The following is a 26,666-nucleotide window of genomic DNA, read 5'->3' on the forward strand; positions in this document are numbered from 1 at the left end:
TATTGTTATTGATGTAATTAATTAATACAAATAAATTATTTATTAAATAAACACATCCGACAAACTTTCAAACGACATTCATACATAGGTTAACGGATGATTGGTTTATATTTTCATCCCAATTCCTCTAGTTCCAAATAAGCGGCAGCACCCTCGCTTGAGCTCGCGAATAATGTTCACTCGAAGCGACTGACACGCCGCATACATTATTTATTAAAAGTGTACGTCGCGCGGTGGACCGTCGCTCCGAGTGAAAATTTTAGCTACAGTACTGTATTATTCTACTTTCGCGCGTGTAAATTACAAAAAAATATATTTATAATCTTTAATTAACATATAACCATTAATCTGATAATCGATATTTTTTTGTAAATAATTAGCTTGTACTTTAAACTCACTTCTACGCTTTGAAAGAATTAAAAAAAAATTATAAACACCGTAATAATCGTATGTTTACTTTGCTGTTTCATAACTTTTTTGCAAATGGTTGCCAAAAAGTTTTAAAGCATTCATTTTCAAGATATATTTGAAATGCGCATTTTAGATATTTTTTAAGATTATAATATAATAAAAACTTTCTGAGAAACGTTAATTTGTTTATAACTATTTTTTTTAAACATTGAAAGATTATGCAAAAAAATAAAAAAATTATATTTTGTCGACAAAATGTTAAATAGGCATCTCATCTTTATATGGTTTCAAAGTTTGATCAGTGTATCATAATTATTTTGGTTATTATTGCGACCGTAACTTATTAATTAACAATTGAATTGTTGCTAAAATATTCGTTTAATTTTCACCAGCTTCTGGAACTATAATCTAAACCAAGAAGGGTTTTAAGTCACCAAATTATTTAATTATTGGTAGATAATTACTTATCTAAAACTTTATTTGAAAATTAAAGATTTTGTTGGGAAAACCCGCATTTTCCGAGGAAAATTTTCGTCGGAGCAGATCGGGAAAAACACGTTTCTATGCAGAATTTAATCACGGTGAATTTTTATTTGGGTGTTTTTGTTGTAAAGTTAAAATCTTCGGAGTTATAGAGCAATAATTGAAAAAAACACGATTTTCGGACGCCATTTTGTTTATAAAAAAAGTAGCACACTATCTGAGAACTTTGCATACCTATATTATTAATATACAGGATATTATAATTCGATTCCAGCAATAAAATTGCTGGTAAATAACTTTTCCTAAAAATGGCCTATTCTCCGATAATCAGCCCAGACTAAGGTTTGTTCCAACCCGTCACAAAAACCGTTCTTGAACGGTTACGAGTATGCACAGTAACGAAAAATGTGTTACTGGGCATAATTATTCGTTATTGCGCATGCGCGTAACGATTCAAGAACGGTTTTGTATCGAGTTGGAACAAACTTCTTGCATACAGGGTGGTCCTTAAGTAATTGTAAAAAAAGAAACAGATTCTTCACTCTAAAATATTACGATTTAACCCAACTTACTTTAATAAAATATTGATATTAAGAAAGACACAGGGTGGTAAAATTAAACTTTTTTTTTATTTGTTATTGAATATTTCCTGACAGGTATGAGATAACAACATGAAATTTGGTATGTGGGGGTTTTGTATTGGGATTCACAGCATCCAATTAAGAGCAAAACTTATTCTTTTAAAATTTAAATGTCCTTGGTAAACAAACACACGTTTGTTTATTATACATACTACGTGACCCAGATTACTCCACACAAGTGTACCAGTTGTCAATCCTGCGGTGTCAGCGATTCAATATTACATATTCCTAATTCATGGCCAAAGCCGACTCAGCATAAATAATATCAACACTTTCTTTTATTTATATACACAGAAAACATCGGCGGGCATTCTAATTTCATTGCGTGATCAATCATCATTGATAATGTAGATACACCAGAGGGTGAACGTACATTAGCACACCAACTCTACAGTCGTACGCCGAGTTGATAATAAATGAATATGCTGTGAGTAGTGTTTACTTCATCAACCCCAATCGTAGGGGGTAACTACCCCCAACCACTCTGAGATGGTCCAGATGATGTTGAACTAATATAGTTTTTTGGATCCACAAAACTAAATTCCCTACCAAAAATTATGTATTGCCCAGAGGGCGCCACATACGCCTTTCAGCACTCATTTATTACGTTCAATTTTTTTATCCCTCACTCTGTATAATTTTGACATTAAAATTTTTATTCTCCTATTAGTTTTACTTAAAAAAGGTATACTTTTTTTCATCTTCCTAAACTCAACCGTTTTCGAGATAAACGCATTGTTATCTCATACCTGTCAGCAAATATTCAATAATAAATAAAAAAAGTTTAACTTTACCACCCTGTATCTTTCTTAATATCAACATTTTATTAAAGTAAAAAAAAAGGTTAAATTGTAATATTTTAGAGTGTAGAATCTACTGTTTCTTTTTGTACAATTACTTAAGGACCACCCTGTATATACTGTTCTCACACATGTATATCCCCATGTATATTGTATAACACCATCATGAAGGTGCATGGGACAGCGGAAAAACTGTTGCGTAAGCGATACCTCTGAGAGATGGCCCAAAAAAAGAAAAATGAAAAACCCTTTTTGATTCTAAAAATAAAAATATAATGGAAACGTACAGATAGACAATCCCAGTCGCGGACTCTGTCTCCCTATGACTCATAGGGACCTCAATTAAGCCTTCATGTTCTTAGCTAACTTAACGTGTTCAGGTCTGTAGTTACTAGGAAGTTTGGGTCCTTCCCTAGTTCAAACAAATTTTTAATGTTTTAATTTTTTTATATTTGTTGGGTTATAAGCTCCATAACTAATTTTAATAGTTTAAATTTTAGTGGATCCCTTGTCTACTTGCACAATAATCATAAATTTCAAGTCAAAACTATTTTTACTCGTCCATCATTTTAAATCTATTAGATAATGCATTGTATGTTGCATAATAAAGAAAAACAAATATGCAAATACTCAGGAAGCAGAGATTATTTGATAATAAATTTTAATCCTATATAAATCAACATTTGTCTCGTTGTACAACATATTAGATTTATATCTAAATCAAATATTTGAGATTGTTAATCAGAATCCCTAGATGTCTACCGTCATCGTTAAAGGCCGAAACGGGACAAATAAGATCGGAACGTGCGTGAAGTTTGCCTCATTTTAAATTGCTCAGTGCGGTAGTAAACATGAACTTGGAGGTGATTTTATTTGTATTTTTTGGTGTTGTTTTAAATTACAGTACCGCCAATGTCGTCCACAAAAGATTTGAGTACAAATATTCATTCAAACCTCCATACCTAGCCCAAAAAGATGGGTCAGTGCCGTTTTGGGAATATGCTGGAAGTAAGTACTTCAAAAATTTTTGGTACACGTATGATTTTTTGCTAAGAAATGTCACGAAGCGCGTGCTCTATCTCTTTTCGCTTGTATCTAAAAAGCGAGGTGGAGATAGCACGTATATGCGCTTATGTCAAAATACAAAATGTACACGTATATAACCAAAAAATCCAGATGTTTTGTATAAAAACTAGTCAAAATTGTATGAAAGTTATAATTTTAAACACGCTAAATGCTTTGTTTGGTCTTTAAAATTGTAAATAATGTTTAAGATGCTATTGCCAGTTCGGAAAATGTGAGATTGGCGCCTTCTCTAAGAAGTCAAAAAGGAGCAATATGGACAAAAAACCCCATCAATTTCGACTGGTGGGATGTAGATATCTCATTTAGGGTAACTGGAAGAGGCAGAATTGGAGCCGATGGATTAGTAAGTACAGTTTTTATACATTATTGATTTTTAACATAACCAGTTCTAAACTCAGTAAAATGTTTCCATATCTCAAGTCCTACCATTCTCTTAGGCTTCTCAAACAACATACACTTTTCCTCTCTATCTTAAGCTTACCCTAAATATTTCCTGTCCTATGCTAATGATTTAATACTCATTAATATATTTTCTTGAATGCTAAAATTACAGGGTCATAGCATTGCTAAACGTCGCATACAAAATATTTATTTATTTATTTACCGGCAAGCCCAATTCAGAAAATATGATTACAAAAAAAAATATTACAAAGACAAAAGCAAAACCATAAACAGTGTCAACACAAAGAACCAACATTATATACTACATTCGCTCTCGCGAGATTTTTTTTGAGACATTCGGAATAGGAAACGTACAACACAAAAATTCCTACCTCACACTATTAACTGCTAAAATCAACTCAAATCAACTTAATCTTTCATTAAAAAAAGAAGAATTATTAGAAATAGTGGGAGTGTCTACTAATCTCATAAAATTTTGTGAAGTTTATTTCTACAAAATATTTTTATTTTGTACAATAAATAATTTTCTCATTTGCTATCAATACATTATAATGGTTTAAATAAATAAATATTGATTGGCGTAAGGTTTATGTTATTTTTATGTCTGTTTACTATTAATAATATTGGATATGAGCAGGTGCGTTGGTTTTGTAGTAATTTCCAGTCACTTCTGACAACTGAATTTTTCAAAAAAGAAATTACTAACGTCAGTGTCAAAAAAAATCTCGCGAGAGCGAATGTAGTATAATATGTATTGTATAACAAAGCTAATAAGTTAAAGGAAAAAAATAACATTAGTATAAAAAACAAACAAAGTTTAAGCTTAATAAATTGCTGATAGAAATTATATCACTAACATTGTATGTTCAACAAATGGTTTTTGGCAAATATTGGCAATGTATATAAAGAATATACTAAAAAAAAAGAATGGAAGATATAATTGCTGAATACCAGGCAGGCTTTAGACAAGAAAGAAGCACAATAGAACAGATTCTCTTGACAAAAGAGAAACTAGAGGAAAGCTATCAATACCAGAAACCGACCATATTATGTATCGACTTTAAACAAGAATTTGATAAAGTAAAAACGAAGAAACTGTATAAATCACTTGAAGAACTAGGAATAAGCAGAAAAATTATTAGAATGATACAAATATTAAGAACTGAACAACAACTAAAAATAAATAATGAAATATCAGACAGTTTCCTAGTAAATGAAAGAGTAAAGGTATGATTCTGACATCGACGGCAGACGGCAACTGCAAACAGCAGTTACAGTTGTTACCATGACATACATATTTACTTCGCACTATTAATTTGTATAATTATTAGCAACTGATGTTCTGTCGGACAGCAATTGCAGTTAGATGTCATGGTAACAACTGTAACTGCAGTTTGCAGTTGCTGTCTGCCACCTGCCGTTGATGTCGGAATAGTACCTTAAGACAAGGCAATCCACTTTCATATATTCTTTTTAATCTCCTGGGAGGAGTGCTGCAGGAAGCACATTTAAATAGAAGATGAATTATATATCATAAAAAGCATCAATGCCTGGCTTTCGCTGATGATATAGCAATAGTAGCAGGAAGAAAACAGGAAGTGATATGGATAACTAAAGAATTAGAAGAAAAAGGAATACATGGAATGCATAGATCAAGAATATGTAAGAGGAAAGTATTTAACAGTACAAACAAATAATACATATAGATTCGAGGAAGTTGAGGGGTTCGAATATCTAGGAACAATTATAACATAAAAATCAAATGTAGAATAAGACTAATAAAAGCAAACAAGTGTGTTTATGCATTAAATAGGTTATTAAGAAATAAATCCATATCAGTAAATGTAGAAGAAGAAATCCAAAATAGATTAATGAAAGAGAACAAGTTTGTTTATGCATTACTTAAATCGGTTGTTAAAAAATAAATCCATATCAAGAGGTGCCAATTTAAGAATATATTATAGAACGGTTATTAGGCCTATAGTAGCTTATGTAGCAGAAACATGCACATTAAATAAAAAGCAACAAGAAATGTTGCAGATATGGGAATGAAAAGTACTAAAGAAAATATTTGGAGGAAAAATGAAGAACGACTATGATGGCTAGGCTAGGACACATACAGATGAGGCCAGAGGGAAGAATACCAAAGAAATACTCAATGTCACAAATTGGAGGATGAGAGCAATAGATAAGAATGGATGAAGGAGAATGGTCAATAAAGCCATGATCCTACTAGGCTCGACGCTACTTATTATTAATATATTTTCTTTGTATGTAAAATATTCTTTTCCGAAGAATAAAATAAAATCCACAATTCCTGGCTTGAACATTGTTCCACAGTTTTTCAAGGCTGTATCGTATAAATTCTTTCCAAGTTTGTTAATTTTCATTCAATAATATCACAAAAATATTGATTTATTATTAGTAATGTATTTGATGTATATTTTATGATAACTCTAATTTTTTATCACGAATAATAAATAGATTTATCATAATTGTGTTTATTTGCTGTCTATGTATGATACAATTGAATGGTATAGAATCAAAACTCTCTTTCTGCATCCATGGCCGAAATTGAGTTGTTTATATTTTCTGAATCTGTTTGTTGAACCCTATACGAATCCAGAACTAGTTTGACTCAAAATTAGCTTTATCCATTAACTATTTTCTATGGGAAATAAGCCACAATTTTACTAAAAAAATTAATTTATTAACGTTTCGAAGCCCAAATCGGGTTTCGTTGTCAAAATACAAAATACTTCTAAAATAAACAAAAATGTTGTTGCTAAGTAAAAAAAATCTTCTAATAATTTATTTAATCTGACTCATTTATATTGGCAATTCAGACGTATATTATATTTAAAATGATATCGCCAATATTTATGAGTTGTGTTCCTGGGACGACTTTACTAAAAGATAGTTCATTCGATTACATGAAATCAATCCCAACTCAAGAATATCCGTCGCAAAAAAAATCATAGCATGTGATCTGTCTTTAAAAAGACAACCAAATGCAACGATGACAGTAAAATTCTTGCGTTAGAGATTTCATAGTAAATCACGAGGGAAAACCAGGAAAAAACCTCGTGATACTATCCCGACATCGTAAGTATTTGGTCTTACATTTAATTTACCTTCAAAAAACTAATATCAAATTCTGATTTTACTATCTCTTTTTACTATCTGATTCTTTCAGAACTATACTTGAATCTCTCCACTGAACTCTATGTTCATTATCCAATGCGTGTTGACATATTTGAGATCTATCAAATTCTCTATTTTTAATATAAGACTGATGTTCACTTAATCTAACGTTTAATGGTCTTGATGTTTCACCTAAATAAAATTGTTCGCATTCAAGACATTAAAGACATTTTATTAACATTAACATCAAGACCATTAAACGTTAGAATAAGTGAACATCAATCTTATATTAAAAATAGAGAATTTGATAGATCTCAAATATGTCAACACGCATGGGATAATGAACATAGAGTTCAGTGGAGAGATTCAAGTATAGTCCTGAAAGAATCAGATAGTAAAAAGAGAAAAATCAGAGAAGCGGCTCTAATTATGCTAAATGAAACCAATTGTGTCGCAAATTCCTCAGTAGAATGCAGTAGGTTGTGGTTACCCATACTGAAAGAGGAAGTCAATAGAAAGAAAATACCACGATTAGTAAGTCAATAACATATCGAGTTAGTACAAATTTTATATTTTAATATTACTTATTGTATATCTATGTATTATTAATATTATTTATAATTTAAACATATTAAAATCAGAATTTGATATTAGTTTTTTGAAGGTAAATTAAATGTAAGACCAAATACTTACGATGTCGGGATAGTATCACGAGGTTTTTTCCTGGTTTTCCCTCGTGATTTACTATGAAATCTCTAACGCGAGAATTTTACTGTCATCGTTGCATTTGGTTGTCTTTTTAAAGACAGATCACATGCTATGATTTTTTTGCGACGGATATTCTTGAGTTGGGATTGATTTCATGTAATCGAATGAACTATCTTTTAGTAAAGTCGTCCCAGGAACGCAACTCATAAATATTGGCGATATCATTTTAAAGTCTTCTACTTTAAAATGTATAATATACGTCTGAATTGCCAATATAAATGAGTCAGATTAAATAAATTATTAGAAGAATTTTTTTACTTAGCAACAACATTTTTGTTTATTTTAGAAGTATTTTGTATTTTGACAACGAAACCCGATTTGGGCTTCGAAACCTTAATAAATTCATTTTTTTAGTAAAATTGTGGCTTATTTTCCATAGAAAATAGTTAATTATAAAAAATGCCACAAGGAAATAGCTTCAGAACAACATTAGCTTTATCCAATATAAATTCAATGTTAAACCCGTCTTTCTCCTATGACAGTTCTGCGTGAAACCTGTCTTTCTCCAACCAACCAATAGCAGGTGTGTAAAGTGAGTGGAGGAGACTCACAAAGATTTAATCACTCTATTTGTCTGATGCAACAGTGTTTGTTTGCTACTTTTATCAGCTATCAGCTTTTAATACTAATTATTTACATAGTTTTTTCTTTTAAAATAATTAGTATTACAGGAATATTTTTCTTCTATTCGTAATGGATGTTCAAGTGACTCCTGTAGAACCTGGTAAAAAGGCAAGCAAAAGAACACCGATGCAAAATGAATGGGCAAAAACTAAGAAGAAAAAAGATTAAAAGAAGATTATAGGGATGATCTTCCAAGAACTATACCATCATTGGAACCGATAAGATCTGTCGTACCACTATCAAGCTAATTACTTTTATTCTATTAAAATCGGCAAAAACAAAAGTTGTAAAATTCCGTCTCCAAAAAAAGGGAATTGTTTCAAAACTTGCTTTCCCCAAAAGTTTGCTTCAAAACTCACTTTCTCCAAACAAAAACGCCATTTATTTAATTATTGACGATAGTTGGATTCAATTTCTATGGTTAAATTCTATAATATGAAACTTAAATCCGTGTGATAACTGTAATGGCTTGTTTTTTACAAGTTGTTAGCGATTTGTGACAAACGAAAATTTTGGAAAAAGCGAGTTTTGATTCTATACCCCTCAATTTTAATTCTGTTTTGTTTTAGGCATTTTGGTACACCCAAAATAAAGGCTCAGTCACTGGCGAAGTGTTTGGTTCATCAGATCAATGGGTTGGATTAGGTCTATTTTTTGATTCATTTGACAATGACAACAAACACAATAACCCATACATTATGGCAGTGTTGAACGACGGAACCAAGCAGTTTGATCATCAAAAGTATGTATAACATATTTAAATATAATTGGGTAAAACTACAGTAGAAACCCCCGCAAATGTGAACCCCGCTGATCTGAACGTTCGGCAAATCCGAACCAACGGAAAGTGAAAAAAATTAAAAAACTCACGACAAAAACTTAATAACATGTTTATTATACAGAGTATAACCAAAAAATTAATTAATGTAGAATTAATAGGACTTTTACATTTAAAATTTCTTAAAAATAAATACATACTTAATACGTAGTGTTTATAAAGGTTAAACCTAAACTTACTTCGGTTTTCTCGTAGTCAACTTGAGTCCAAAAATATTGTCCACACTCTTGCGAGAACGTTTTGCGACTCAAAATCAACTTAGTTAGGCTAATTTTCGGATAATTCGAACTTTTCGGAATCCAAACAGGCTGTCCCCCCAATTAGTTTGTATTTTTGAGGTTCTACTGTATTACGCTATTTCCTAGTAACCTTCCCACCCCTGTATGTCCCTCCAAATGACATAGTCCAGTGATCGGAGACAAAGATGCCACTAAACCGCTACTGACTAAATGATGATGTTAATTTTGTTACCCCAAAAAAATACAAAAAAGTTTACCACCCTCTATCCCAAGCCTTCCCCCTCAGGGGCGAAAACGGAAAACATTTAATTTACCAAGAATCGGTATGCCATAGAAAAAAAAATTATCAAGCAAGAAATGTAAAGCTGAGATAATTTTGAATAAAAATGTTTATTAGCACTTTTTGTGTAGAATGGACTCTTCTCTCAGAAACAACGCTTGAAGTGACCAGCAATTTTGAGTATCAGTTTTGTAAGCGAAATCAATTTTTTTAAATAAAATTAACAGTACACGGTATAGTGTTCATTTAAGGGTCTTTTTGACATAAAAAGGGCAAATTATGTTTCCTTTCTTTTTTCCTTTACTGTAGTATACAATAAAAAAAATGTGAAAAACAAATTCAGAACATGAATAATATTTTGTTGGTAAACACATAGCTTTAACTATTTATTTATTTAAGTATTTATTTATACAGTATAAGGAAGTAATGTAAATTGTGTCAAAAATATTTATAATATTCCAAAAATAAAACATGTTTATTCAGTAATTTATTTATATTTGCGAATAATAAATGCTGGAGACAGATGATAATATTAAAAATAGAACAAAAAATTATTGTCATTCAAATATATCTTTAAGGCAATTTACAAAACTACTGCAGAGATAGCTTTTACAACGTAAAGTGCTACGTTGTAAAAAATATAGATAAAGATATAACAGCTATTAAGCTTTTTTTGTGTTTCTTGCCATAATATTGGGTAATACTCCACTTTGACCATTTTTTAGTAATTTTTATGGATAGTTGTAAATGCCTAGGTGATGCCCTAGGTCTTAATGGCCTGGCGTGCATATAAATAAGTAATAAATGCCTATGAGGATCTTCTATTATTCTTCACTGTGTTTCTTAGACAGTCCGAAACCAAATATTTAAATAAAACTAATTATACAGAAAACTCTACTTGCGTTTTCTCCATAAATAATGAATACAATCAAAGGGAATGTATTAACTATTACAATTTGATGTTGCTAGTTAGTATGACTACTTAATGAGAAGGCATACTTCAACCTATAGGATCTATCACATCCCATTTTTCTAACCTTCTCTGATAGTTTCGCAGTGAATAGAAAATTATGAGATCTTTCTGGATCATTTTTAACAGTCTTGTTGAAGTTTTGCCTGGTTCCAGTTGCTTTTTGGGGTTTAACTCCATATTTTAAGAATTACTCACTCATTGGTAATAATTTGCCCCCACAATATTTACCAGAATATTAGAGATTCTCTTATTATAAAAGCCATCAAGTTCTCGAACACCTATCTACAATCCATTTCTACATGCCGAAGACAAGGGGTCACTTAAGATTATGGTGAAGAATTATCGAAAGAGCTAAGACCACCCTCTTTTACTAATCCGACCGGTATTATTCCTGTCTTATAGTACATGTATCGATGGCTTAGTATGAAAACCTCATATCTCATTTTACAGACAATTTTACAGGAGAGACAAAAATCTGAATTTATGCATACTCTAATGTAAAAACAAAAAAGCATCTTTACATATTTTTGATTGTGAACACATTTAGATTGTTACTCATAACTTTTTCACATATAGTACATTCTTGCACGGTGTTTGCTGTAAATTTTAAAGAACCGCTTGGATTTACATGAAATTTGGCATACGCATAGCTAACAAGTCTAAGAAAAAAAGTGATATGGTGCCGATGTGTGCTTTTGCCCTGGGGGTGACTTTCACCCCATCTCATGGGTGAAAAAATATATGTCCAAGATAAGTCCCGAAATGGATAAACTGACTAATTTTAAGCAACTTTTGTTCCATAGATTTTTTTCACCAAATCAATACTTTTCGAGAGATTTGCAAGTGAATAATATGTTCATTTTTCAACAAAATAACCACGTTTTTAGACGATTTTTCGCAAATAACTCAAAACGTAAGCATTTTGTTCAAAAAAAATATTCTTAGCAAATCTATAGCCCATAAAAAAGTGAAAAAAAACGGTGTATATATTAGATCTCTTTACCTAGCAAAAGCAGAGTTGAAAAAAATCCTTTTTTTTTTCAAAATAACTTAAAAATTGTTAGAGATACCAAAAATCTTAAACAATAAACAAAGTCGGCTTTACTTTTCTGAATATTTTGTATTTTTTGTTTTTCTGGAAGACAAAAATTGGTTAAGTTTCGGTGTTTCTAAATTTGCATACACTCGTGATAAGTGACTCGTTCAAGCCCTTTTAACTACAGCTCTTCCAAAAATAAGGACTTTGAACCGATGAAACTTACAGATCATATGATCAATACATACGCGAGTAAAAAACTTGTGAAGTGGTAACAATTAAGCTCATTTGAAATGCTAAGTAGGGAGTGATTTTCCCGATTTCTTACCAAAAAAAAGGGAGCAACTTTATTTTGAGCGTAACTTGTTTACTTTTGATGATAAAAAATAAAAAAAAATTGCATTTTTTAAACACTTTAAAAAAGTTAAAATGAGTTTTCCCCAAGAAAGTTAGTTTTTTGGTTATGGCACTTTAAAATATTCAATTGGGAATTGGACGAATATGAACCTATTTTTCATTAGCTATAACTCTGCTTCTACTAGGTATAGTGACCTTATATGTACACCATGTTTTTCACTTTTTTACCTGCTATATTTTTGATAAGAATTTTTTTTCGACCAAATACTTACTTTTTGTGGTTATTTTGTAGAAAAATTAACATATTCACTCGCAAATAACTGGAAAAGTATTAACTTGGTGAAAAAACGTTAAAGAACAAAAGTTGCTTAGAATTAGTCATTTTATCCATTTCCGGACTTGTTTCGAACACCCCCAAAGGGGGTGAAAGTCACCCTAGGGCAAAAGCACACATCGGCACAATATCACTTTTTTTCTTTGACTTAATAGCTATGTGTATGCCAAATTTCATATCAATCCAAGCCGTTCTTTAAAATTTAGACCTTTAAAGAACGTACTAATATATTTTAGGTTAGTGTATGCAGAAATTCAGTTTTTTGTCTCTCCTGTAAAATGAGATACGAGGTATTTATACTTAAGCCATCTATATGTGTGTTCTGCAGCTCTGTTTAGAAATAACCAACAAAAGTCAATTACAATCGGAGCTTTGCACTATTTTGATGAGGGCTAGGAAAATTACGTTTACAAATGGATAAAACCGTTATAAAAGTGCCTTATTAAGGGTGGATTTAAAGCATTAGGCTAGTTGTAAAATAAAACATGAATATTAATTTTTTTAAAATTTTCAGTGACGGAATCACCCAACAACTGGCTGGATGTTTGCGCGATTTCCGTAACAAACCTTTCCCTACTCGAGCGAGAATAGAATATTACCAGAACACCTTAACAGTCTTATTCCACAACGGCAGAACAAACAGTGATGAAGACTACGAAATGTGTCTGAGAGCTGAAAACGTCGTTCTACCCAAAGGAGGGTATTTCGGTGTTTCAGCCGCCACTGGCGGACTTGCCGACGATCATGATGTGATACACTTCCTTACTAGTAGTTTACACCCACCAGATCAAGTGCAACAGAATCAATTCCAAGGAGAAGAACAACAGAAGCTGCAACAGGAGTATCAAGACTACCAACAGAAGTTGGAGGCACAAAAGGCTGAATATAAGAAGGAACATCCAGATGTGGTGAGTATTTTGTACTACAGTAGAACCCCGTAAATCCGAACCCCGCGAATCCGAACTTTCGGCAAATCCGAACCAACGGAAAGTGAAAAAAATTTAAAAATTCAAGACAAAAACTTAAAAACATGTTTATTATACAGAGTAAAGCCAGAAAATTGGACAATGTAGGATTACTAGGACTTTGACATTTAAAATTTCTTAAAAATAAATATTATACTTTAATATGTAGATTTATAAAGTGTTTATAAAGGTTAAACACAAACTTACTTTCGTTCTCTCGTAGTCAACTTGAGTCCAAAAATATTGTCCACACTCTTGCGAGAACGTTTGGCTACTCAAAATCACAATGAAAGCTTTGAACTACTAGTTAAGGCTAACTTTCGGATAATCCGAACTTTTCGGAATCCGAACAGGCTCTCCCCCCAATTAGTTCGGATTTGCGGGGTTCTACTGTATTTTCTTCTTTATTTTCCTCCTGTGAGTTTTGTTTATAAATATTAAGGGAAAAATTCATTTAATATAGACCCAATATCAGTCATATCCATCTCTCTCACTCTCTTGTGGTTTCTCCATTACTGAGCATCATGATTTCTTCAAATATGCCTAACAATTTTTTCCATTGGTCTCTATCTTCAGCTGCTCTAAAAACTTCGCAGAATGAGTCCTGTTGAATTCTTAATTTGGTCGGACCATCTAGTTTGTGATTGTGCTCTTGATCTTCTCCCCGGAACGTTTCCAGAAACAATTAATCTCTCCAAACTATCACCTTTGCGGACCATGTGACCGAAGAATTGCAGAATTCGTTGCAGACATATTGTGGACAGTCTTTTTCTAATCTCGAGTTGGTTTAGAATGAAAACGTTTATCCTATGAGCTGTCCAAGGTATGCGCAGCATTCTTCTCCAGCACCACATCTCAAAAGCATCAATTTTTTGGCGCTCGCGTGCGCGAAGAGTCCAAGTCTTTGCCCCGTATTCGCGGTGTGCAAGTACTTGGAGGGGATACGAGAAACGATCGTGTGCGAATAGCGGAGAAATATTGCAACTTTCTTAAATAATTCATATTGTCAAATTGACGTATATTTCATACCTACTGTCATTGAAGAAGAAAAATTATATATTGTTCCACAATATTGATATGATATGCAATTATTATATAAAGGTAAATTTAATTAATTGTATTTTTCTTGCAGTACTGCATTTTAATTTTTTTTTTTTTTCATTTTATTAAGTGCAAATTTACAATCTACTCCAATTACAACACAGAGTATTTAGCAAAGTCTTGAATCCTGGCATGCTTTGGGCACCATCCATCGATGGTTCTCCAATACACCTAATCAGTTAGGTCCTCTGGCCATGTCCTTTTCAGTCTTCTTCCACAAGTGGCGGCTGGTAGAGTTGTTGAATAGTTTGACTTTCATGGACGAAATTTCTTTCTTGAGCTTTGTTTGCCTGTAGTTTAATAACATCTTCGATGAATGGTATCCCAAGGTCATTATGGATAGTTATATTGGAGACGTACCATGGTGCATTCGCTATCATGCGCAGCGTCTTTGATTGAAAAGTTTGCAGTATTTTAGTGTTGCTCGGTTTGCTGCAGCCCCATAACTCTATACCATAACTCCATATCGGCTTTAGTATAATTTTGTATAATAATATTTTGTTTTCTAATGATAACTGGGATCTTTTACCTAGCAGCCAATACATTTGTCTGACTTTTAAATTTAGTTGAGCTTTCTTGGTTTTGATATGGTTCTTCCATGTCAGCTTTCGGTCCAAATGGAGTCCCAGGTACTTGACATCTGATTTTAAGGGGATAGGAATGTTGTTAATATGAACCTGTGGACAGTCGATCCTTCTTGTTGTGAACGTAATTTGTGAAGACTTTTCACCGTTTACTTTAATCTTCCATTTTGTTAACCATGTTTGAAGTGAATTTAAATAGTTTTGCAGTTTGTTAGAAGCTCTATCTGGGTTATCGTCTGATGTAAGGATTCCTGTATCGTCGGTAAATGTGGCCATAGTAATGTCATCATCAGCAGGTATATCAGCAGTGTAAAGGAGATAAAGGAAGGGACCGAGGACACTACCTTGAGGTACTCCGGATTGTATAGGATGATATTTGGAAAGTGAGGTATTTACTTTGATTTGGAAAAATCGCTCGCTCAGATATGATTTTAATATCAGATATATTTCATTAGGTATATTCTTTTTCACTTTATACAACAGGCCTTTATGCCACACCTTATCAAATGCCTTTTCCACATCAAGGAATACTGCCGCACACATTTTCTTTCCCTCTAAAGTTTCTTTTATATAATTTACAATCCTATGGCACTGCTGTATTGTTGAGTAGTTCTGTCAAAAGCCAAATTGATGGTCAGGTATTATGTTATTTATGTTTATTCTTTCGAGAATTCGGACTAAGAGAAGTCTTTCGAAAATTTTTGACATTATTGGTAGAAGGCTTATAGGACGATAGGAGGAGGGTTCTGTAGGCGGTTTGCCCGGTTTCGCAATCATAATTATTTGTGCGTATTTCCATTGAATAGGAAAGTAACACAGTCTTATCATGCTGTTATATACAATAGTTAGTAGGACTATCGCTTTTCTAGGCAAATACTTTAGTACATCACCATTAATTAAGTCATAAGCTGGAGCCTTATGATGGTTTATTTTATTTATCGCCTTCCAGATCTCTGTTGGTGTACATGGTTTCAGTGGTAGTGATAATTGACAAGGAGCATCGAGAAATGTGTATACTTCTTCATCTTCAGCATTGACTTCTGTATGTAGACTAAATACCTGGGCGAGGTGTTGTGCTAATGTGTTTGATTTTTCTTCATCAGTTTTTGCCCAGCTTAGATCCGATTTTCTAATTGGTGGAATAGATGGTATTGGTCTCTTGAATTTTTTGGTCGCTTGCCATAATGAATGGTCATTAGGTGTTAGGTTGGAGATGTAATATTTAAAAGTCTCATTACGGGCCTGGATTAAAGCTGTACGCAGTTGATGTGTTAACCGATTTAATTGTGTTTTATCCCGGGGATTCCTTGACCACTGCCATTTGGCTCTAGCTCTTCTTTTTTCATTTAAAATTTCTTTAATTTGTAAAGGAATGTTATGATCATAGGTGGTAATTTTTTTATCATCTGGAGTTCACTTCCAACTGCATTTTAATAACTAATTTTATTTACTACATACAATTGTTTACGTTTTAATAACATAAACTGAATCTTATTTTTTTTTTCTTATTATTTTTTTGGTCTATGGCCTTGACAATTATCCAGTAACCAGGACTAATATAATTAAAAGTGTGAAAAATGTTGCTGAGCGTAGAAACTAGGTGTCGTTTTGCCGAACTTGCACGGTCCCAATAGAAATATTGAGAATACAAGGGCATTCACCAGTCTCATCTTGATATTTTGAGAGAAAGATCTGTCTTTCCAAGCTTTAGTTGGGTGACTCATCGCATTTTTTGCTATAATAATATGTCTTAACCATTGTCATGTTATGCAGTTTTCCTTTAAATCATGTGGTGCAAATTCTGTCTGACATTGATGTAAGGGCGATAATGGATTTTCGCAGTCTTTTGGTTATTATGAACCTACTCCCCTTTCACCTTTAGTGATTTTTTTTCTGGAGTAGTATAGTGAGAATTTATTTTTACGAATTTCCCCCTGGCTTTTTCATTTTAAACATTTATACTAATCATCGTACCATTATTTGTGTTATCTTATCCCTTTGCTTGGTAGCTCTAACTCAGAAATTTAATCTTTCAGAAAGAACCAGAAGTCGAGGACTGGTACGAATCGGACTCACAAAGAGAGCTCCGTCAGATATTCCAAGGCCAAAACCAAATCTACGAGGTACTCAGAGAACTGAACAAAAAGATTGACGAAGTCGTCGGACGACAAGAAAGGACAATGAGTTTGATATCTCAGCAAGCTAGCATGGTCCAAGCGGGCGGAGCACCTCCACCACCCCCTGGCGCAGCTCCTGTGCAACCCGGTGAAACCATCAGAAGGCACGAAGTGGATGCTTTGTTCAACAACCACAATCAGATTAGTGGTTACCTACAGGAACTCAAGTAAGTTGTTAGGACTAACTATAATAATACAATTATTGTATTTCTATTCTTATCCCTTTCAGTACTATTTTTTTTCATCAAACGAAAAAATATTTTTTGTCTAAAATGTACAGGGTTATTCACTATATTTTGACCCCCCTGTAAACTCCTTTATTTACAGAATTAGAAAAAAAAATGTATAATACAAAAGTTATTCGATTTTTAAATTATGATTTTTTGACATATATATCGTACTAGTGACGTCATCCATTTGGGCGTGATGACGTAATCGACTATTTTTTTAAATGGGAATAGGGGTCGAGTGCTAGCTCATTTGAAAGGTTATTCAATTCCCTATTTAGTAATATAAAACATTAACATGATTAATTATACAGGGTGTCCAAAAAAATGTTTTAATTAAATTAATTGACACAAAAAGAAGAATGTATATAATTTATTTATTTCAAAATACATTCTACTGTTGTCAGAAAACAGAAATAAATGTTTATTGAACAAATAAACATTACTTTTCACTTAAATTCAATGTTCAAACTGTCACCCATCTGCCTCTTGGCAGTTTGAACATTGAATTTAAGCAAAAATCAATGTTTATTTGTGTAATAAACTTTTATTTCTGTTTTCTAACAGCAGTAAAATGTATTTTAAATTAAATAAATTACATACATTCTTCTTTTTGTGTCAATTAATTTAATTCAAAAAAAAATTTGTTGTATAGTTAATCATGTTAATGTTTATATTACTGAATAGGGAATTAAATAACCTTTCAAATGAGCTAGCACTCGACCCCTATTCCTATTTAAAAAAAATAGTCGATTACGTCATCACGCCCAGATGGATGACGTCATTAGTACGACATATATGTCAAAAAATCATAATTTTAAAATCGACTAACTTTTGTATTATACATTTTTTTTCTACTTCTGTAAATAAAGCAGTTTACGGGGGGGGTCAAAATATAATGAATAACCCTTATTTCCCATTTGAATATACAGTGGAACCTCGATAACCCGGATTAATCGGGACCGCGGCCGATCCGGGTTATCGAAAATCCGGGTTAGCCGGAGAATATAGTAAAAATTAATAAATAACCTCCATTATAATTACAAAAACATGAAACACATATGCACAGTACACATCTAAATTACGTATAGTTGTATAGAGTGTAGAGTTTTGTTCATTTCTTGGTAAAAAACTCAGTCATACTGTAGAGATGTACCGACACCATAATATGGTAGGTCTGGATCCCGCGTACGAAAAAAAAGTTGATAAATAGCAAGCTGAAAATTTGTTATTAGCTTAAGGGTGTCTAGTCGGACAAACATTAATATATGGGAACACTGGAACAGGGGAAGTTTTAACTGTGGAACAGGCTAAAAATTTGGAAAGGTCAGACCACGAAAACGGCACATGTATTTTGTCCGACAGAACAGACTTAAACTCTCCGAACAGAGATTAAACTCTCATGCAAAAATCAGACTGCTATTTATCACCAAATTGGCGTTTTAATGAGTGGAACATGTAGAATATGTCAAATGACAGGAATTATGACAGGTGATAAATAGCAGTCTGATTTTTGCATGAGAGTTTAATCTCTGTTCGGAGAGTTTATGTCTGTTCTGTCGGACAAAACAAATGTGCCATTTTCGTGTTCTGACCGTTCCAGATTTTTTACCTGTTCCACAATTAAAACTGCCCCTGTTCCAGTGTTCTCATATATCAAAGTTTATCCGACTAGACACCCTTAAGCTATTAACAAATTTTTAGCTTGCTATTAATCAACTTTTTTTTCATACGCGGGATCCAGACCTATGGTATCATAATATCATATTATGATGCTGCAATAAATTTATTTTAAAGATTCGCCTTTATCAATCCTACCTAATGTTTCTAGTTTCTTTTCCATTGTCACAACATTTTTACGTTTTGTTAACATTACAGTTTTGTTACCATTACGTAGACAAAAATCAGGCAAACACAATCTGAAGCACGATTACAGAACGGAAGTGATTAAAACAATGTTGTTATTTAAGAACAGACTAAGGCCATTGTTTTAAAAAAGAATTTTTAAATAGTCACGTCTATTTTAAACAATGCTAAGACAGTTTGACATAAATAACGGAAAAGGAATACAGACAGGTGCCTGTTCTTTCCGATAAGCTGAGACGGTCGCTCTGCCTGCCGCCGTGTGCATGAATCATTTTTACTGTTGTACATACTTATATGTGTTCAAATTACACAAATACACATTATCTCTCAAATATTATTTGACCTACATACATTTTTATTTGATAAAATTGTTAAATTGTTTATTTGTTAAATTTTTGTCTGATGAAAATCGGTCCGGGTTAGCCGGACTTCCGGGTTATCGGGGGCCGACTTATCGGGGTTCCACTGTACTTGATTATAAAAATGCCACAAGAAAACAAGAAAATAGCTTCAGCACAACATGAATAACCCTGTACTTAAGGCAATTCATATAACACTTTTCTACCATTAATAAAAATATAGCATGTACCTATGTATAAAAAAAATTTGTGTCCAAAAGTACTTAACAAATCTAAAAAACTAGCGCATGTGAAACATTAGAAAGTAATTTCTTTCCTTTTGAAGGCACACGTGGACATTGCACTTCTGGCATTTCAATCTTGATTTTCCTGTACAACCAGGATTTTTGTAGCTTAAAGGTAAAAGTAGCTGTGGGTGCTCTGGAAAATGTCCACTATTATCAAATTGCACCTCAGTAAGAGGTCTAATTTCAATGTTTTGGCGTTTTGCTGCTACTACTAGACTAGATTGATGTACCGCTTGAAGGTCTTTCCCATTTTCGGATATTAAAAGAGTTGACTTTTATGAGGGCTTCACCAACTTTCATCCTAAAGTGCAGAAGGTCCATAATATCTTTTTGTGGCATTCCTACCTCTCTGTCTTACTGGTATTTCTTCTTCGCAGTCGCTGTCATCACTAACACATCCTTCTATGTCGGACTTTCTAGCTCTTCTAGCATTTCCTTCTCTGTTAAATATTTTTTTAGAGGCATTTTACTCTGAAAATAGAAGTAACACTTAGTCATTTTGGGTACAATTGTGCACATCGAAGAAGTAACACTACTTTCAACATTGCACTAAAATATAAACCGCGATTGATTTTTATTCAAACTGATATTTGAAGAAACAAGTACACTTACCTCTTACCAACAATGCAATTGCCGCCATATTGCTTTTGACATCAATTTTCTTTTAGAATAAAACGATCCATGCGCTATCTGGGTACAAAACGCAGAAGTATAGTACTTATAGAATATAAATTTGTTTAAACTGGTTTAAGTTACAGATTCCTGTAGAATTATATATGCATTCAAACTAATGGGTACAATTGTACCCAACATGGCTGAAAGTGTTAGAAAAGCTTGCATTTTTGTTCTTTTTGTGTACCAGCACTACACATTTTTCATATATATCATTTTTTTTTTTCAGGCAATTCGTCCTTGAAGTCAAAACTCGAGCCGATACGATTTTGAACAACCAAGCGAAACAACCGACAGCTCAAGTACAGTCGGTTGGATACGATACTCAATCATTGATCTCAGAAATGCGAGATGGACTCAACCATGTCAAGCAGAACATCGCGCAACTTTCACAGAAAACGCCCACAACCCAAGGATGTCCGACAGTGAGCTGTATATCTCTTACGGCTGTACTAGCCATTGCGGCTGTACAGTTAGGCATAATTTTAGCCTATAATATTTATAGGTAAGTACAATTTTAGTATATTTAATAAGTAAACATTTTCAGTATACCCTTTTCTAATAGGTGTACTAGATATCGACAAAAAATATTGCATTTCTGTTATTATTTCTCGTTTAACATGTATAAAAAAGTGAAAGAAGCGGCTGTAACTTCAATAAGAGACAAACTGCACTGCTACATAATGAACATAGTAGAAAAATTAAAATTTATAAATCATTTTCAAAGGTCATTGGAATGCCCAATCAGAGCAAACGTATCCGCTGTCCTGCGCGTAGCACCAAAAATTAATGTTTATTTAAAAAATCCTGACGCTGTTGTAGTTAACCGTTGTAGTTGTAAAAAAAAGAATGTGTGTGTACTTTGTACGCACGTAAGAAGTTATACTTCTATTATATGATTTAAATGAAATTAATATACTTTTTATTTATATTTTATTTAAATATTAAACTAATTTTTACTTACTACTTCTCAAACATTTCTATTAAAACAGTGCCAAAAATTAAAATAATAAAAGAATAAAACACACACAAACAAATTAAAAATGCCACAAATGATTTCTGAACATTAATTGTCGGAAAATTTTTTAACTAAATACGTATTTTCTGAAAATAAAATTATATAATAAATATACTTACAATCATAAAATGTATAAAAAAGAATGTGTGTGTACTTTGTACGCACGTAAGAAGTTATATACTTCTATTATATGATTTAAACGAAATTAATATACTTTTTATTTGTATTTCATTTAAATATTAAACTAATTTATACTTACTACTTCTCAAAAATTTTTATTAAAACAGTGCCAAAAATTAAAATAATACAAGAATAAAACACACAGAAACACATTAAAAATGCCACAAATGATTTCTGAACATTAATTGTCGGAATTTTTTTTAACTAAATACGTATTTTCTGAAAATAAAATTATATAATAAATATACTTACAATCATAAAATGTATAAAAAAAAATAAAAGTTTCCATTGGGATTCGAACCAGCTTTTATCAGTGCGGTTGGTATTGGGGTTCATTCGCCTTGAACGCCTCGCCACGGAGGCAATGCCTCATTATTTGCGAAGATCGACTAACTAAACGGATTAAACTTTTGACATTTTGAATTAGGTAAATCAAATTATTTTGATTTTGAATTGAAATGATTTAGAATTGAAAAAATACAACAAAACATAGAGTAAGAAAACAATATATTAGGTGAATATTGATAGAATTTTTGATGGTAATCAAATTATGTAAATAAAAGTATTACATACTAATCATAGGTACTATGTATTTTGGTAGGTTCAAATAGGTATAGGTACCTACCTATGGAATTTTTTATTAGGATACTGATACATTTAACAATTATTATTACAAAATCCACAAGGAAAAGAAAATGTTTTCCTGTAGTTGGCTGTATACCATCAATCACAAAATTGGAAAAAAATCCTTTGTAAAAGGTATAAAATTTTATTAAAATCCCTTAGAAGGGCTACATCACAACAAAACGTTTTTAAGATATGTAAACGGTTTTTACCCAGATATTTTTCTTTTGTGGCTCAGCTAGCATCCAGTTTATCGAACACTGATGATGATTTTTTATAAAATCGAAAACGTTTTGTTGTGATGTAGCCCTTCTAAGGGATTTTAATAAAATTTTATACCTTTTACAAAGGATTTTTTTCCAATTTTTTAATTATTATTACGTACCTGTTGCTTTTAAAAACTATTTAAAAGCCACTACAGTTATAAAACTTTTTTGTTTCTGTCCTCACAACAATAAAACTAATATATTATACATTTGTTTACCTCCATATTGAACAATTATTTATTATTGACAGATCATTTCAACATCCAATCAGAGCCCGTATAACGACTAATACAATACCATACTATCGGTGTGCGCATGCGCGCGGATCAACAATAAATTCACCCTCAATCTCAATCGCGCCTAAAGAAGTATAACTTCAAAAAAAATAAAAAAAATAAAACCTTTTATTGGGATTCGATCCAGCTATCAGCGCGATTGGTATATTGGGGTTCATTCGCCTTAAACGCTTCGCCACGGAGGCAATATGTCATTATGTGCGAAGATCGACTAACTAAACGGATTAAGCTTTTGACATTTTTGAATTAAATTAAATTATTTTGATTTTGAATTGAAATAATTTAGAATTGAAAAAATACAACAAAACATAGAGTAAGAAAACAATATATTAGGTGAACATTGATAGAAATGTTGATGGTAATCAAATTATGTAAATAAAAGTATTACATACTATGTATTTTGGTAGGTTCAAATAGGTAGATACCTATGATACATTTACAATTATTACGTACCTGTTGCTTTTAAAAACTATTTAAATGTCACTACCATTATAAACTTTTTTGTTTCTGTCCTCACAACAATAAAACTAATATACATTTGTTTACCTGTATATTGAACAATTATTTATTATTGACAGATCATTTCAACACCCAATCAGAGCCCGTATAACGACTAATACCATACTGTCGGTGTGCGCATGCGCGCAGATCAATATAAATTCACCCTCAATCTCAATCGCGCCTAAAGAAGTATAACTTCAAAAAAATTCAACTTGCTTTATTTTCAGTCCTGCAATATTTTGAAAAAATGAATTTTTTTGCGAAACTTGGATTGCAGAATTTATTTTGCAAAATCTATTAAACCGATCTTAACGAAATTTACAGTATTGTTTTATTTTATCATAAAGTTTTTTTGGGTGAAATATGAAGATCCTAAGTGTAGCATAAATGGTTGAAAGGCATAAAATGCGAATACTTGTTTTTTATGGTTTTTCCGCAATTATTGCTATTTTGCAACAAGGGTGACAGTTTTAAAAAATTTTAACTAATCCTATATTGTAGGAAATTTAATTACCCAACTTTTACGTCAGTGCAATTTTTCTCGAAAATGAATACTTTTAAAGTTATAATCAAAAAACGAAGAAAAAAGTCGAATTTTTCCTTCATTTTTTGACATTTTGATTATTTAAACAATGTTCCGGACCTTTTTGAATGGGAGGATAACTCAAATATTATTATATGGGTTATTTTCAACCCATTTCTGCAAAAAAATATGAGTCACCTCTCAACATCCAAATGTACTAATATTATTACTATTAGTACTATTATTTTATTTTTGCTAAATATTCTATCTTGTTTTTTCTAATGTTTTTTTAAAATCTAAAAATATATTTTTCTTTGTTGCAGGGATAACAAGGACAGCAGTAACAAGAAATTCTATTAGAGTGTATGCGGATAGTTCTTGAGATTAAATTTTTGAGTTAACAGTGGCGGGGTAATTAACTTTTTTAGGGGCATTTTGACATTTTACCGAACGTATTTATTATGTGAACAAGAGAATCGTCTTCCTGTATTTTATAGTTTAACGTTTTTTGACATGTAACAAATTTTTCTTTGTAATTTCCGTTTTCTAGCAATTTACATTGACAAAAGAAATTACTTAGGACAAGTGGCCTAAATGGAATGGGTTACTTTTTAGTAAAGGTAGGAAATACCTTTAAAATGGTTAGATGTGACTAAAAAAATTAGTAAATCGAAGATAAAAGACACGTTTTTTGACATGTTTCTGTTTGCAGGGGCGTCGAATCAGTTTTTTGTTACCATATATATTGGCATGTAATTTAATTATATTTTTGTGGACTGAAATACAGTCATATTGATATGTGGAAATGACAAAAATGCTCCAATAGATGACTAGAACTGATTTTTACATGCCTACTATTGAAAATTGCATTTAATTGAACATTTTTTCACAATATCTTCGTTTATTGAATTTATTTAGTCACTAAGTCAGATATTAACAAAAAAATACGTGAAAACGAATAAATTTTCCATAACTTTTTTTCATTGAGCTGTTTCTTTTGCTCTCTCTTATATTTTTTCTCTCTTTCATGTTTTTCTCTCATTTTGTTCTTGTAGTCCAATTTTAAATATCTTGTGATTTTTGTTAACACATTTTTTGTGTTTTCAGACAGTTTTAGTGTTTTATATGTAAAAAATTAATAACTTAATAAAGAATTGAGGTTTTGTTATATTTATTTTTATAATATCTTACCTTAACCAATAATTGATGTATTAGGGATTCCCCGGGGTTGTGTACATATAAATAATAAAAATAATAAAAGTCACATGAGGCTACATCGGGCGAACACGGTGGTGCCCGATCAATATGAATCCTTATTGCTGTAATTTTGCCTGTGCAGTCTGAAAAAAATGAAATAAATTCATCCACTAGATGACTAGAAGTGATTAATACAGAATTTCTGTTAAAACATACCTTTAATAACAATATCTTCGTTTATTGAATTTACTTATGTCACTAATTCAGGTATTAATAACAAAGGGCCTAGCCGGGTAAGATGATGAAAACTGCCCATAACTAGATTCGAATTCCATATAGGTCACCGTTTAGCATATATAGTGAAACTCACTTTCTGAAATGTTTTAGCCCCCTAGATGGCAGCGCTGGGTCGGATACTGAAAAAAAGTATCCGGATACCGGATACGGATACTCAAAATGTATCCGGATACTTTTTAAAAAAGTACGAATACTTTCATTTAAAAATGTATTCGGATACAATTATCCGGATACTTTTTTCGGATACTTCCTAGGATACTTTGAAGGATACGTTTTTTAAGGACATAAATTATTAGTATTAGAACTATGTGATGAGCATGTATTTTTAATATAATATATAATAATAAAAATGCATTAAATGATGGAGAAAGAAATCAGAAAGTGCTCAAAAAATTGCTTATTGCTTATGAATAATAAAACTAGAACATAAACTTATATAGGTCTGGATCCCGCGTATGAAAAGAAAGTTGATTAATAGCAATCTGGAAATTTGTTAATAGCTTAAGGGTGTCTAGTCGGATAAACTTTGATATATGGGAACACTGGAAAAGGGGCAGTTTTAATTTTGGAACAGGTTGAAAATTTGGAACGGTCACACCACGAAAACGGCATATTTATTTTGTCCGACCGAACAGACTTAAACTCTCCGAACAGAGATTAAACTCTCATGCAAAAATCAGACTGCTATTTATCACCTGTCATTTGACATATTCTACATGTTCCACTCATTAAAACGCCCATTTGGTGATAAATAGCAGTCTGATCTTTGCATGTCAGTTTAATCTCTGTTCGGAGAGTTCAAGTCTGTTCTGTCGGACAAAATACATGTTCCGTTTTTGTGGTCTGACTGTTCCAAATTTTTAACCTGTTCCACAATTAATACTTCCCCTGTTCCGGTGTTCCCATATATCAAAGTTTGTCCTACTAGACACCCTTAAGCTATTAACAAATTTTCAGCTTGCTATTAATCAACTTTTTTTTCATACGCGGGATCCAGACCTAATAAGGAAACATTAAATTAAAATAAAAACGTAGGCACTAATACAGAAAGTATTCCAATTGCTGACGAAGTCAGAAGTGAAGTGCCTTTGAATTTGCCTTTGTAAGTAC

General features: G+C 32.1%; 1 protein-coding gene across 1 annotated transcript; it reads left to right on the forward strand.

Moving 5' to 3' along the window:
• Positions 1–3,092: 3,092 nt before the first annotated feature.
• LOC114349457 (protein ERGIC-53) lies at positions 3,093–25,232 on the forward strand. Its single transcript, XM_028299837.2, has 7 exons — positions 3,093–3,343; positions 3,610–3,764; positions 8,929–9,101; positions 12,931–13,324; positions 17,103–17,410; positions 20,884–21,159; positions 24,386–25,232. The coding sequence occupies exons 1-7, from the start codon at positions 3,187–3,189 to the stop codon at positions 24,420–24,422; spliced, it is 1,500 nt and encodes a 499-aa protein (XP_028155638.1). The 5' UTR covers positions 3,093–3,186; the 3' UTR covers positions 24,423–25,232.
• The last annotated feature ends 1,434 nt before the right edge of the window (positions 25,233–26,666 follow it).

Source organism: Diabrotica virgifera, chromosome 6 (assembly GCF_917563875.1).
Source record: "Diabrotica virgifera virgifera chromosome 6, PGI_DIABVI_V3a".
In the NCBI taxonomy this organism is placed as follows: domain Eukaryota; kingdom Metazoa; phylum Arthropoda; class Insecta; order Coleoptera; family Chrysomelidae; genus Diabrotica; species Diabrotica virgifera.

Bases quoted from the DNA above. Each gene is read 5' to 3' on its own strand.
- LOC114349457 (XM_028299837.2), top strand. From the start codon at position 3,187: ATGAACTTGGAGGTGATTTTATTTGTATTTTTTGGTGTTGTTTTAAAT. The intron at 3,765-8,928 runs GTAAGTACAGTT...GTTTTGTTTTAG, and splicing joins GAATTGGAGCCGATGGATTA to GCATTTTGGTACACCCAAAA. The intron at 21,160-24,385 runs GTAAGTACAATT...TCTTTGTTGCAG, and splicing joins TTAGCCTATAATATTTATAG to GGATAACAAGGACAGCAGTA.